Below are 16,149 nucleotides of genomic sequence, written 5' to 3' on the forward strand. Positions count from 1 at the left end.
TTTATTGCCCTTTGAGCTGTGTTGTTGTTATTTTGAATTAAGCACAAAGGTACACAATAGGCTATCTGTGCTCTGCCCAACACAGGTATCGAAACTCTGATTTTAGCATTGTAAGTCTGCAGACATACTGCTGAGCCACGGGTGGGGGGGTGGGGGCTTTGAGCTGTGAGTAGCCACTATTCATGACATTGTAAGTTTTAAATCATTTGTGAAATGTGCTACTCTCCAACCATAAAGACATACAGATATGGATTACAAGAGATAAACTAGTAACAATGGTATATTTACTTATATATTAAGAATCACACAAGTTTTAAAACAATATTAAAGTTTCTTAAAAAATAGATTTTTTTATTTATAGACTACTATCATTTGAATAAATATATATTACATGAACTAGACTTTATCAAGTGAAATGAAGAACTTAAAACTGTTCATCCTCATTCACAATAGAAGTTTTAACTTTAGAAATGACTCACTTTTAAACTATGAAAGGCAACAGTTAATTTTTTTAATTCATGCCACTTTTTAAGTGAAATTTTCATTTTATCCATTGACCCATTTCTTTGTAATAAAATATGATATGTTAATCAAGAAGTCTTAAAATAACTATTTTGTGAAATATTACAACTAAACTTAATGAACTTTGATGCACAAAGGTAAAGAATATCGCCAGGAAATGTAGACAGATATTTAGCTTTTACTTTTTAAGTGATTGTTTTCATCAACAAAATATATAAATGTTTAATATTATTCATTTAAGGATTTTTTTGTTGTTGTTGACAAAACCAAGAACATACAAGGAAAAGAAAACTCTGTTTGTTGTAAAGCATAAAATTACACAGTAGACTATCTGTGCTGTGCTCACCATCAGTACACAACTTGGTTTTTAGTGGTTTGAGCTACTGGAGATGCAGGAAAAGAAAGTCATTTTTATACCTTAATATTTATTTTATAGTAACACTAATAATAAGTTCATTAAAATTTGAAAAAATTAATTTCCATGAAGTCACTTTAATATTGAACATAATTTCTACTGAAATCAAAATTGCCAGTTTTTACATTTTGTATGACCATAAATAGGTATTTATACTACAAACCTCATAAAAACCTTGCTGATCATTTACCATATTGTTCAAAGGAACATACATCTCACTTGTTTCCTGATCAACCAACATGCAATGTCGCTGACTGAAAGTGCCCCGTCCTACATCTTGCCCACTAATGCGAACATTAAAACCTAAAAAAATGGGATCAAACATAGTTATGATTGGTTAAATAAATAGGAAAGAAAAACTTTAAAACCATTGTGAATCACAGTTAGATCTATATATTATGATAAAAACTTTAAAACCACTGTGAATCATGGTTAGATGTACGTATTACGATAAGTAAAAGAACTTTTTTTTAATGCATAGCTACAAAATGGGTTATTTAATGTTGTAAGTTTACTGATGAGTTACCAGTAGTCATGAGCAGTAAAAGTTTAAAATATTTAATTGTGATGTATACATTTGTTATTAGGATGCAAAATTTTTACACAGGTGTATCCCAGGACATGCACAGTGAAAATATTGTTTACTGCAACCAAAACCATAAACCAGACATAAATAAATATAATAAAGAAAATGTCTCAATATTTTAATTGTGCTTTTAAAATGTTTTTATGCACAATTTAATTAAAAAGCAGCAACTGTTTTATTTTTCTATCAAAGTTTAAAAAAACTAGAAAAGAAAAAAAATTATATTTAACAATTGAATGGGTACTTGGTTAAATTGAATTTTACTTCTGACCTTGGTAAAGGAGGGAACCAATAGACAAAGCTTCTGCTGTAGCCCAGTTTATATTAATTCCTTCTTCCAACATTTGAAGTCGATCCAGTACAAAAGTTTTTTTAAGGGTCGGGTGAAGGTTCTGCAATAAAAAAGATAATTATTGAACCAATAAAAAAAACTTACTCAAAGATAACATTTACATTACCTACTTCAAATACAAGCTTACACAACAACCTTTCAAACAATTTTGTTTTAGAATAGCCATTACTGAGTCTAAATTTTTTAAAATAAAAATATCATAGTTTCTACTTGTCTTTTTACAAGAAATTGTAAATATACATGCATTTAAGTTATTGCATTCTAACTGTTATTAGTTAAATATACGTTTCATTAGCTTTTGCACGTTCAGGCTAAAGTTAAAGATACTTATGCCTGGGAAAGAGCCACAGTTACATTTTTTTAACAATCTAATGTAATTCTAATTTTAAATCAAATTTATGAATGTTAAATTTCCAATTTTTTAAATGCTTTCTTTTCTTCACAGCATGATATTATATCAAAAATGTATTCTCTTGCATTTATCCGAGTCATTTCAGTTTGAAGACTTGCGATGACATAATTAGGCACCTTAAAACATAAAATAAACAAACTTTCACTAAATTTTAATACAGATTTCCATAATTTGGTACATACAAAATCATCAGGCACTTGAACTGACTTGGCACCAACAAACTTTAGCAAATCCATAGGAACTCCAGTGTCCCAAGTTGTTACTGATGAGGAAGGTTGGATTAAACCAGCCCATTGTCTTTTTAAGTGTTTAGCCTTGAAATATAAAAGTAAAGAACAATGACTAAATGTATCTTTTATATTAACAGTCATAAGAACCTCACCAATTTAAAGAAAATCTAAATTTTAAACAGTACAAAAATTAAGCAAACAAATCAATCAATGAACAGTGAAGAAAAATAGTGAAGATAATTATTTAGATACAAAAAATAAGCTTAATTATAATTGTAGTAATTAAAAGCATTGTTAAGTTAATCTTACATGAAAGATAAAAGAGTAAATAAAAAACTTTAATTCTTTGCTTTTATTAAACTCTTCTTTATTTGTGAAACTATTTTACCAAACCAGTTTCATAACATTACAGGTAAATCTTCAGTTTCAAAACTGTTAAAATCAGAAAACAACAATTTTTTTGAAAAGATTAAATCTATGTTTGAAATTTATAAGATATACATATTTTTTTCCATGTAAATTTATTAATAATTTAAATTAATATTTTTTGTTAAAAAATCAGTTATCTTATTAGTAACATTTGAAAAATAAAAAATTGTTCAATGTTGATGTTAAATATTTTTATTTATTAGGCTGGTATCATCCATATCTGTAAGTTAGGTAAGCTCTTGTTAGTCAGAAAAACCCACTGTAGAATTTTTTTTCTTTTTCAGTTTCCTTTCTCAAACAATATCATTGGCCAAAAATATGAAGAATTAGTTTAGCTTTAGTCTGCAACTGGCTGTTCCAAATTGATGGATTGAAATTAGCAATGACTACTTCAAAAGTTGTAAAAATATTTGCCATTCCAATTCAAAATGAATCCTTTACCTTGACAAGGTAAGAGATTTATATATTAATACTGATAATGCTTTTGTTGTTGTTATGAATGTGACAGATTATCAATTTGTGCTAAAATGAGTTGTTGATGTAAAGAAAAGTAGCCAAAAGGTGTATTGGCAACTATCATAAAATGCAACAAATGGTAGAAGAAAATGGCCATGCTCAAAGTACAATGAGAATATTGTACATTTCAATGATGAAATTGCAGATGATTACTAAGATTTTACTAATAATAATGTTTTGGCCTTAACACATTTACTGCCAATAGGAATCAGTCATTGTTGTTAACACAAATGTGCATCAACTCAAACAGTGAAAAACATAATGGCACATGGTAGAAGTCAGTTCTGCTGTGAAGGTACTTGGTTGAGGGTCTTTCCCAAAGAAAGTTTACTAGATTGCAACTTTTATTATTTTATATATATTTTCTGGTTGGATTTTATAAAATGAATAAAAATAACACTCCTTCAAGGCTTATGCTATAAAAGAAGTATTAAAAACATTGTCAAGTACATTTCAAAGTGGGAAAGAGCACAAAGACAACTCTGTACAGAGCCATGTTTTACAACAGCTCATCAGTAATTAATGAGTACAAATGTAGCCTACCAGATTTTTTTTCATTTGTCATTTTACTTATGATGTACATCTGAAAATATTATTAACAGATGTGATATTTTCATTATTGTAACTTTACCTTTTTGTTAAAAAATCACCCAAAACCATGAGAAGAAATATAAAATGGATGATACACAATTCGTCATGGTGCAGATTGTAGCTGAATAAGCATATATGCTAATAAATGCTCTTATTTGATATTATATTGCATTATAAAAATGCTCCTGATAAAAAAAAAAAATCACATTCAGCACAGTATTGATTTCTGTTGCATCAGTTAATGTGTTGAATGAAGACAGTGATGACGACAAAGAAAATACCTATGTCATGAAACAGATGTTCTTTGGTAAGAAACTTACCAAGTCAAAAATCACGTGAAAGTGTATCTTTTAACTTTACTGATAAAACCAGTTTTTTAATTATATCCACCATTTCAGTAATAGAGACAATATGCTCTGTTACATTACCTAATGATGCAGACCAATTATTGCTTAGTATACGAAAACAAATTGTAAAAGGAAGCAGAAAAAACAAATAAATTATATCCAGTAACAAGTTAAAAAAATATAACTGCATTATAATCAGAACGTCTACTGTATTCTTTCCAGAGAAGAATCTATTAGCTCCATTTTGTGCTCCACTACAAAATAACTTTTCTATTTGTCATATCAATATCAAAACACAACAGACAAAATTTTTTTTCTCTTTAATCTTGATATAGTATTTCATAAACACATTCTAAACAAGGTTGGTTACAACTGCAGTGATAGATATCTAACACTTTTAATATACAGCTAATATTCATTGATCTTTATTTGGTCATCTTCATCTTTACTTAATAATTTGCTCTAAAGAAAAACAATCAAATCCTTACCAGTAGTACTTTTGTTTTGTATAATTTCTGTAATCAAATTCCAAGATCAATTTTTGGTGATCTTATCTCTGGTACAAAATGTTACCCAATTTGTTCATACAAAAGGTATTAATGTTAACAACAAAATAATTATATAATGCAATACAAAAATTACAGAACTGCTTTTGATAATTAGCTTATTTCCTTTATCTTGAACAGCACTAATGTTCTTTTGAAGCTACCCAAACTATAATAAAGTATATCTGAAATATGTGCAAACATTTGAACTCCAATGCATTGAACATCTCACATCCTAACAGCTTTCAAATAAAAAATGGTCAAAATATTTCTTAAAAATTAGTTGTCTTTTTCATTACAATTCCAAAAGTAAAAAAAACTTGAGAAAGATTCAGTCAATTCTTTAAAAATATTGAAAAGTCCATAGTTTTATGATTTCTAATGTGACAACTGTGTAAATTAACTCAGTCTCACACTATCAACTTCTCCAACATAAAATATACTACAAAATGAACATTTTAAAACACAAGGCACACTTTTAGCATTACAGTTAAAATGATATTTTACCTTTAATAACTTCTGTCCTTTTGATTCCACAGTTAAATTTTCTGGTTCAAGATATCTATTTTTACACATTAACTCTCTTGCTATGTGTAGTTAAAGTGTGCATGCCACAACCTTTTGCAGAGTTGCATTCAAAATTTAGTTGAACTTCTGTATTATCAACAAATTAAAATAAACTGAGCATCAAAGTAGTTAATAAATTAAATTTTAATACAAGTTCCAACTTCTTAATTTTTCAACAAAATATTTAAATAAATCCTCAATCTCCCCCTTTATGAAAATCATGACATTTGTTCTCTAGGTTTTGTCTGTTTTTCTATTTATTTACCACCTCTCTCAGTGTCGAATACAAATTATTCATTACAATATAGACATCACTAAACACAAATTACTTTCATAGCTAAGTATTTTTCATTTATTTACCATCACTCTCTGTGTTTAATGCACATTACTCATTACAATATAGATATCACTAAACACAAATTACTTTCATAGCCTTCATTATTCTTTGTATACAGAAACAAAAACTAGAAAGTCAAACCTACTGGCAACACTCAAGTATCATATCTTCTCTTTCTCAAATTGCTAATAATTCTATCCGATGAATGTTTTAACCCTTTCACAATGGGCTTGGTATAATATACACAAGTACATCTACCCATTTGCACTATAACTTTTGATACAGCATGTGCATCTTCACAAAATTTGGTAGACTTTTAGTAAAGATTAAGTTTTTTTAATGAAATATTTTTACTAAATATTTGTTTGTGACAATAGAGTTTGTTTCATTACTAGTGTGCGTGCAAAGTGATTTTATGTTATGATCAAGAAAGTTATTCTTCATCCCAAAAATCTCAAATATTTTTTGCATAATCTCTAAAGCCTCATAATACATTTCAAATTATTGTTTTCAGTAATACTTTATATTATTTTCTGTACTCTAACTATGTGGGGTCTGTCTGTCACTTGACCAAACTTGTAACCATCATAAAAAATATTAGGAAGTAAATATAAAATTATGCATTTTTACTGTTACAATGACCACATATTATAATACAAAAATACAAATGTTTAGTCTTAGTAGCTTAATTCTCATAAATCTACACACACACACACATTTATTTATTTATTTCATATTATATTGACCTTCCAGTCATGCCTTTCTAACATTACATAAGCAGCATTGATATGATCCTTGTGCACTCATATTACATATCTAATAATACAAAACTGACCTTTAATCTTCCCTGTCTTGGCTGGGTTTTAGTGGACTAGTATTTTGTAATATACAGTCACATTTCAATTATTATACATTATATATACACACACACACACACACACACAGATTATTACTATTTAGAAATAAATTTTTAAGCTTATATTTTTCTTAAAATATAGAACAAGAAATCAAGAAGTAGAGCAAACAATTATATCTTTTTGCTATGACCTTTATACTCGCTTGTTGCTGGATATGCATTGCTGAGCCTTTTAAAAGTTCACATGCAGAGGATATTATTTAAAAAATTTTTAGGTTTTATATATACAGTTGAATAACCAAAAAAATCATTCACTGATACCACAGAATTCCATTATAATTTATTAAGCTTAGTAACTAAGATGTATTTAGATTTTAAAAAGTATGAATCTTTGAGCAAACTAAAGACTCAACCTACTTTCTTGAAATCTTGGTTTGAAAGAATGTGATAGCTTTTTCACAGATTAAAATGGTTGAGAAAATCATTATGGGGACATTATAAGCTACTGATCAGTTATTCACATGTCATATATTGAAATCAGTGTACACAGGGACTGTTTACAAAATGGAAAGAGGTGAACATGGCCCACTGTATTTGTGTCAGTACATAAGTCATATCTCAGTAAAATAAAAAGATACAAGGTTCTTATTTCATATTTCAGCTTGTTAATATTAGTAAATTGAGTTCCTAATTTGTACAAAACTACAGATTTAGTATTTTGACATCAGAAACATCTACTTTTAATTAGTGCTGCATTCAACATACCTTGTGAATCACAAAAGCAATATAGGTGTGTATTTTTAATGTTTATTTTTAAATTAAAAATTAACTCATATATAACATTAAACTTTGAATTATAATTTACAATTTGATTTCAAACTTATTTACATAAATTCATAAAATAATAGTTCAATAAAATTATGAATGCAAGTCAACAAATGGGATGATATGGCCTTTAGCCTGTGATCCGTTGAAAAAGGGTTTGTCTCTATACCCCATGTTGGTGGCAAGGGCAATTGGACTGCAATGTTAGATATAGATATACTTTTCACTGGATCCCAACCTGTAACCATAGAGTGATGTATTCCAAACTACTGAAATCACAATGAGAAAGCACTCGGTACTGATGTGAACAAACTTTCTCCTCCACCTGAAGAAACCAAAAAAGCAAGTCCCCAGGCTTAGAACAATGGAATTATGTGTATCTTATTCAATAAAAGAGATAGAATTCATCTAGTCTGGAATTACAAATATTCATTTTCATTCCCCAACCTAGTGAGCAAGGAGCAGCTGGAATTATGAAGGACATGAAACACTGTTAGGAGGAGATAATGGGCTTTCTTCCTTGAACATTATATAAAAACCAATATTAATAAAAATAAGGGCAATGTACACCCCAACTGGATTGTAAAGCATCAAATCTTAACTGGTATTACAAGCATGCTCCCACATGTGCTGGTGCCTCTTCTATTGACATCTGGAAAAATCATCCAGAGACCCAGTAGGAAGGCCCCAACTTTGTCTTATTCTCTAAGAGTGGAGAAAGTCACTCAAAACTCTGGAGGAAAATCCTCTATCTACCACCTCAGTAACTGAAAAATAGGTGTTGTAAAGATACCTTAGCTCCACAAGTAGAATCTGGGGTAATGTGCATCAGAGAGTTATGAGGAACAGTGTAACAGATAAACCAAGTTCCCCAAATTTTTGAAAGCAAATCAACCTCAATTTATTCAATCCAATGATTGGAATGGATGGGCAGGATCCCCTTATGCTTACTCCTGATAGTCCATGGGTGGCAATTCAGCCCAACAACATACAAACCTGGAAACAAAACAAACAAACAAAAACAAGCACAAGCCAACAAGTGTAGAATTAGCAGAACCCAATTCATCCTCAAACTGATATGGAAAATGTTGATAGGTTTAAGATAAAATTTGGAGGGAAGATAAAACCCTCAGAACAGTAGTAAGGGTGAAACAAATCCAATAAAAGTGCAATTTGTTCAAAGTGAGCCCCACATATCTAAAAGAGGATCAAGTCTGTTGGAATATCATATACACCCTCCTCCTGGCATTGGTAAGCTATGTCAAAGCATGCTGTTCAGGTAAACATGGTGAGATCAAGGCATAGATATCCTATCATGTAACGAAGCAATAAATGTCCCAGCCTGAAAAATATCAGGTGAAGAAGAAAAAAAACTAAAGTAGTCACCTTCAGATCTTTTAGCCATCAAGAAAGGAACAGATTCAAAGGCAACTGGAAGAAGTCCCAAAACCTCACAAACCTACTTGTCTAACTGAAGAAATGAAACAGGAGGTAGTAGATCCACAGCAGCACTTTTGTAGAAAAACCCATGTCTAAATGCTTTGTCAAAAAAAAAAAAAAAAAAGATAAATTATTTAAATGAGATGCTTATGTATGGTACCAAAATAGGGGGTGCACAGACATAGGTGGAGAATATCATATTGCAAATATCACCAAAGGCAAATGAGTGGGGATATAAAAGACAGGAGCAAGTGAGAAAACAAAACAAATCAATGTTTAGACAGGCAAATTTGAAACCCCGATGGCTGAATAAATAGTTACAAGTGGCAGCAGAGGAAAGTATTTTTGAAATCATTTCTTCTTCAACACAAATAACTAATTAGATAAAACTAGATATACAATTTTTTTCAAATAATTTTCTTATTAAATATCATTTAATATAATCAATATAATTATCAAAATAGTCCAAAATCATGTGAAATATTCTGATATAAAAGCAACAGCATCAAATGACTGTAAAAGATACTTTGGTTCTACCATTAAGTAATTGATTTACAAAATCTTTATCATTTTTGAAATAACTTTTCACATGTGAAATAAAAGGTTTCAAAACAATATCCAGTAAGTTACTAAATTTTTCAGTAATTATACTTATTCCTCTTACAACTGACATATCTAAACTGAAGGCAACCAAAGATATTCTGATCTCACTCTAAGACTTCTTTCAGTACATTACTTTGATGAAATTTTAGTAACACAAAATTTTTCCTAATTTATTTTGACTTAAAATAATTTTATTTCTTATGCAGTAAACAGTGTTCAAAACTCAATACATATTCTCTCAATTTCACCTTTATGCTCTTTATATAAAAGTTTGCATCCTTGGAATTGTAACTGATAAGAAAGATGATTAATTTTGAAAATACTTTATTTACCATCTCAAAGTTTTGCAATATTTTATATAAAGCAATTGGAAGGCTAGAATTTTAATAAATAAGTGTTCTAAGGTATTGGTATATGCTTCAGATGCATCTTAAGTATACTGTAGATAATTAAAAAAAACACACATTAAGATTACTAAAAACAACTTGGATCATCTAAATTATTATGATCCCACCATTGAAAGAATACCAAGTAAATCTAGTATCTTTATAATAATTTTTTCTGTAAGTTAATACTAACTAAGCAGCTTTATCTATTTAATGAAATATAAAAATGTTAACAAAAACCTTAAATCAGAGTGCAATTACAACAAAAAATACCATGAATACAAGTGAGTATTTATACATTTTTCCTTCAAACGGTATTCTACTTTATGTATCTGTAATTACTGAACTATGTATCATGAAGTTAATTGTAGGTTATATAAAAGTACATAATGCCAATTAGGGAGTAAATTTATGAAAATAAAAATAATTTTTAGTATTCTAGAAGTCTGCTTGGAAACAAGCCTGTGAATATTTACAAGTTTTTTTTTTCAAAAATAATATCTGTAATCTGCAGAATTTATGTAATGTATTATAGTAATCATTAATTTCAAAAACATTATGTTAGTAACAATTTATTTTGAAACTGACAGTTTTACAAAAATTTAAAGAATATAAAATTAGAATATCTAATTTGAAAGAATAAATTAGGTAAATTTTATATAACATTTTTTAAATTTATTGCCTTTCAAAAAAGTATTTATAAAACTGCTTAAATAAAAAAGTGTGGTACAAAAATAAGAATTTGAGTTTTCTTTTATGTGTTTATCTTGTAGGGTATTGTACTATATATTATAGCAAGGAATATGACAACAATTGTCATACTGTAGTGGTATGGTATATAAATAGTTCATATAACTGTAAAGAAAATATATACTAAGATGTATATGTTCATAATGTCAATCAGGGGAGTAAAGTTTATCACAATGAAGAAAATTATTACTATTCTTCAAACACACTTAGAAACAAGACTGTGAATATAGTCTTGGATAAAAGTTATCCATTCCAGTTACTACATTCCAATAGTATTCTTAAGTTACAGGTATTCTTAGAGTTTGTATGATTAAGATTAATAAATAAATTTTACATATGTACATACATAACAGTGTAATTACTATGCATACCATGGAAATAATCTGATATTCCACAAAATAATAATTATTAACGTTCATGGTACACTAAGTTTAGATATAAAAATAATAATTTTTCCCTTTAAGTCAGCATGATAAAAATTGGTATCTTTTCAAGATTAAATATGACAGTAACGAAAATCTTAAATATTAAATTTATTCATTGCTATCTGGCTAATAAATGTTTGACATATGTCTGTGTACATATGCATAATATTTACATTGATATTATTATATACAGACTATTTTTATTCATATATTTTAATAGATAACAAGATAAAACTAAGTATTAAGTAAAACTTTCAAAGATGATTTAATATTTATTGATATGAGTACATTAACATGTATTACTTGATAATTCTTTGTGCATCAAAGATACATTACCAAGTTATCATGTTTGATATATTGAGTAATAGATAACTTAATACACAAGAAATAAGTTAATAAGAAAAAAATAAGAGAAAGAACAGTTATAAGTGCTCTTATTGTAAGCCAATTGATGACTATTATCTATATAATCACAAAATTTTGTATAATATGATTTGAAATTCACTCAAAACACAAACACCGTAACATTAACAATTTAAACAGTGAGATACAACATTACAAAAATAATAAAAAATAAAAAGAGGAAGACCTACTATGGGTTTGTAGGAGTCTGCCTGCTTGAGGTTTTCATTTAGCGAAGAAGAATGTTCATCTTGAATTTTCTTCATATCTTCTACAGTCCAAACACCTTCATCCTATAAAATGTTCAATAAAAATATAACAAACAAGCACTCATAATAATGTAGATACCATATTGAAATAAAGTTCTACTCCACTGTATAATGTAGAAAAACATTCCAGCCCAGTCCTACTAATCACTGCAAAATACTGCAGTACTACAAACTGACCACAGATATATGTACAATAAGATCAAATATTCTCAGCCATAACTGAATTGTAATTTTAAATCTGATATCATTAAAATGAATCATTATAATGCAGATTGTGCCACTTTTCAATTTATCAAGGTATCTTTTATTAAGACTTTTGCTGATATTTTGTTATTAAATAAGTTTGTTACCATACTTATTTCCATTACCTGCACTGAATACTTGTTGTCTTATTTATTTAGTTTGTGGTACTATATAACTACTTTGTGGTAATTAGTAGAGCCCTTCTAGGTTTTTAAATAACAAGCAGGTCTGTTAAATAATATAATAAAATAGTAGTACACTTGAAAATAGCAAAAACTGAGCTTATGTTCTCTTAATGTAATGACTAGTGTATCTTCTACTGTTTGAAGAAAACACTTTTTACCTCTAAAACTGAAGTATGTTAACTAGGCTATTCATGCAAGCTTTTTCGTTTATAAAGTGATAAAATTAACAGATCATACACAATAAAGTATGTTTGAGTTAATTTTGCTCATGCTCAGAAATAATTTCTTGTTAAATTGATACATTTAACACTTACTCAATTTCCATATTTTAATAATAGTAAAATATGTAAAAATCTTATCCCAAAACAACTTATGGTACTAATTAATTCCTGCAATTATGACTTGGATTCACAAACAGAGAATCAACAACATTTGACACAAGTAAAAGTGTTTCAAAAATAAGATCTCAAAATTTCTACTTTATAAAGTATTAACTTTTTCACTAAAGTCTGGATGGATTTCACTCAGACAATATCCACTAAAGTAACCATAAAGCAGTTTAATGCAACTTTAATAATATCTTGACAAAAATTTGCACATTGTATTGAGTTTTAAGATTTCTAAATTAATAATTTGCTTGTGCATTTCTTCTTTCGGATCACTGATTATCCAACATGTTAAGTAATTTTCATTCTAGGATTTAAAATACTTTTATGAATTAAAAAATTGTCAAATTTCACATAAGAAATCTCTAACATTCAGATAATTATCAAACATTTGTTTAGAAAAAAACTTTCTATTTTATTTATTATTTTCTTTCTATTATCTCTATACAGGTATGTGTGATTTGACCAACCTTGTCACCACAAAAAAAATTATAAAATACATCTAAATTATACTATTTATTTTGTTTGAAAATTACAACAGATTATAACACAAAACCACAAATGTTTATTCTTGGTAGGTTGAATCGTGTAACATTAAACATCTATATATAATTATTATTTTTGTTTTATTGACATTTTTAAAACCCTGAAATTTAAGAAGCAGATGTATTATTTGAGAGTTGGAAAATGCTTCCACCTCGCAATGGCAGGCTAAATGTCAAAGTTCCAATAGCTGTGTCAGATAAGACATAATTGTCCTTTCACTTAAGTGAGAATTAAACCTTCCAGCATAAACCACAATGTCCATGAATGTAGAGAAAACAATATTCACTCCCAGGACTTTGGGGAAAGATCAAAAACATCATACTCGCAAAGAACCAACAGAAGAAGACACATCAAAGGCAGCTTATCCCAAAGTGGCCTCCTCTTTTTTTTTTTTTTTTTTTGTATGTCATTTGAAGACTTTGTTGATTATCATTGATTAGAACCACCTTTGTTCAGGTAAGTTTGTTTTGTTAGAGCAAAGCAAATTTGGGCTATCAGTTGTGTTGCCTCCCACTGGAACAGGAGTATGTTTGCAGACTCACACTGCTAGAAACTGGGTTTTGATACTTGTTGTGAGCAGAGCACAGATAACTCACTGTGTAGATTTGTGTTTGATTCTAAATAATCAATCAAACTGTTGTGTTCACTATAGCAAACTGAATCCCAGATTCCAGGTTTGCAAGTCTATAAATTCACCACTATCCCACATGGAGATTGAAAAGCTAACAGACTATAAGAAGGCACAGGAAGAAGAAGTGAATCTAAATTCTCTCCAGGATATCAAGGATCACTCTCAATTGCAGCCACATAGCCCCAAAAGTAACCCCACAGAAACGAATATATGTCTCCAATTTACTACGTAAAAGATCATTAACAGTCTCAACTGAAAATAACTTTTCACTCTCCAATTGTCATGTGATGTTAGATATCAGAAGTAGGACAGGCCTGGTTTTTCTCTGTGCCAGAAATAATAATCCAGGAATAAATTCTGTAAACTGGTTTGTCAATTGAAGAAAATTTTCTTTATGAACTTCAACCATTTAACACAGAGAACTTTGTATAATGGATAGTAACTGCCTGTTGTGGAGACGAGTGTAGAGGACAACATTTCAAAAATCTTCCACCTTTCGTCTTTTGGACATTGTGTGTGTAGGTGTTTTATAGTGTCCTGGTGGATTGTGGAGAGCATGTTATGACTTATTGAATTATCAGGTGGAAGACTTTTGAAACGTCGTCTTCTACACTTGTCTCTCTACAACAGGCAGTTGCCATCCATTCCACAAAGCTTCATCATGAATACTGGGCCTAAACAATCTATCAAAGGATACCTAAAGAGCTGTTATGGACCAGCCTCTGTCAAGAAGATCAACAACTACAATAAAAACCTTACAAAGCTCGCACACTGCTCTAATCACCTGACCTTCCTACCATGCTGCAGGGATTCCAACATCATCCTAAACTTTCCGAGACTGAGAGAAACTACTTTCACCAAAACTACTAAAATAAAAAAAAGTCCTCAACAATACCAGCAGACACCTCCTAAGACTGCATATAGAAGAACAGAGATGGAAGAAGCACCATCTAACCAACACAACTGGAATACAATATACTGAACTTCAACAACTTTTCTCCATAAATATTAGAGCACTAGATATCCTAAACCTCTACATCAAATGCTACACATCCATCCTAGAAAACATCAAGAAGAAACAAGTTTAAAAATTCAACACACTGATCAAGACAGATAATCCTACATCTATAAACATACTTCACAATTACAGTTCGAGAGTACTATGTACTACGGAAAATAAGATCCTTAATCTAGGACTACATTTTGCCATCTGACCTGGCACAGTTACAACTGTTGACATAGCTGCAACCTTAAAACCTGCTGCACAAAACCTCCCGAACCCTATGGCTGAACAATTCCGACATCAAACTTACACCATTCTCAGGAAGACCAAGAAACCAAAGCTAAACATCACTAAACACCAATGCAGAGCACTGAACCACCTAGAACGAGACAACAACACAAGATTCTACCAGCAGACAAAGGAAACAGTATAGTCATCCTAGACATCAACAATTATAACATGAAAATCTAACAGTTACTAGACAAACATCTATATAAAAAGATCACCAATCATCCTACAGAAAAGGCAGAGACTCATCAATAGAACACTGAACAAACTAAAGAAACGAGGCTTAATCAATGAAAAACTAGCCAAAGGCTTAAGATCCAAGGAAAATTTCCCTTCTCAGTTCTACGGACTACCTAAGGTACACAAACCTAATATACCTTTAAGACCTATTGTCAAAACTCACCTTGCCATCAACTGCCTACATTCCTAGTTCCTATCTTATCTACACTACGAGGAAACATTGAACATCCCATTCAAAATTCAACAGATTTCATAGGACAACTCAGAAAGGCACACATCAAATCCCAGGATATTATGGTCACTTTTGACATCACAGACCTATTTACCAATGTTCCAACCTCAGAAACCCTTCATATCATCAGACGACTGCTGAACGACAAATCTCCACCACACAGAACACATATGAAACTAGATGCCATAAGGGAACATAAACCATTTGCCTACAATCAACATATTTCCAAAACAATAAGGAATTCTATGAACAAATCTAGGTAATCCCAAGGTCTAGCCTTGGGATTTCCAATCTTAGCAGACATTTTCATGAAAGACTTTGAAGAATGAGCTCTTTCATTCACACCTATAAAACCAAGTTTCTGTAGATGTTTGTTATTTGGCCCCACTGTTATAAAAACTTACCAGTCTTATTAGAACATCTCAATTCTGTAGACAAACAAAAGAAAACAGTCTACTGTTCCTTGACATACTCATCAGCAAACAAGCAAGACAAATAACCATAACTGTATAGAGATAACCCACCCACACACATACAGATACCTACACTTCCATTCCTACCATCCAACCTCGATAAAACGTGGTATAATC

General features: G+C 29.9%; 1 protein-coding gene across 1 annotated transcript in view; it reads right to left on the reverse strand.

The window, feature by feature from the left end:
- The window catches only part of LOC143225730 (2-oxoadipate dehydrogenase complex component E1), a 69,097-nt gene that overhangs the window by 12,083 nt on the left and 40,865 nt on the right, over nt 1-16,149 (reverse strand). The window contains 4 exon segments of the mRNA XM_076455652.1: nt 1,101-1,240; nt 1,795-1,915; nt 2,470-2,601; nt 11,728-11,829. Coding sequence (XP_076311767.1) covers nt 1,101-1,240; nt 1,795-1,915; nt 2,470-2,601; nt 11,728-11,829 — 495 coding nt within the window.

This window comes from Tachypleus tridentatus, chromosome 9 (assembly GCF_004210375.1).
Source record: "Tachypleus tridentatus isolate NWPU-2018 chromosome 9, ASM421037v1, whole genome shotgun sequence".
In the NCBI taxonomy this organism is placed as follows: Eukaryota; Metazoa; Arthropoda; class Merostomata; order Xiphosura; family Limulidae; genus Tachypleus; species Tachypleus tridentatus.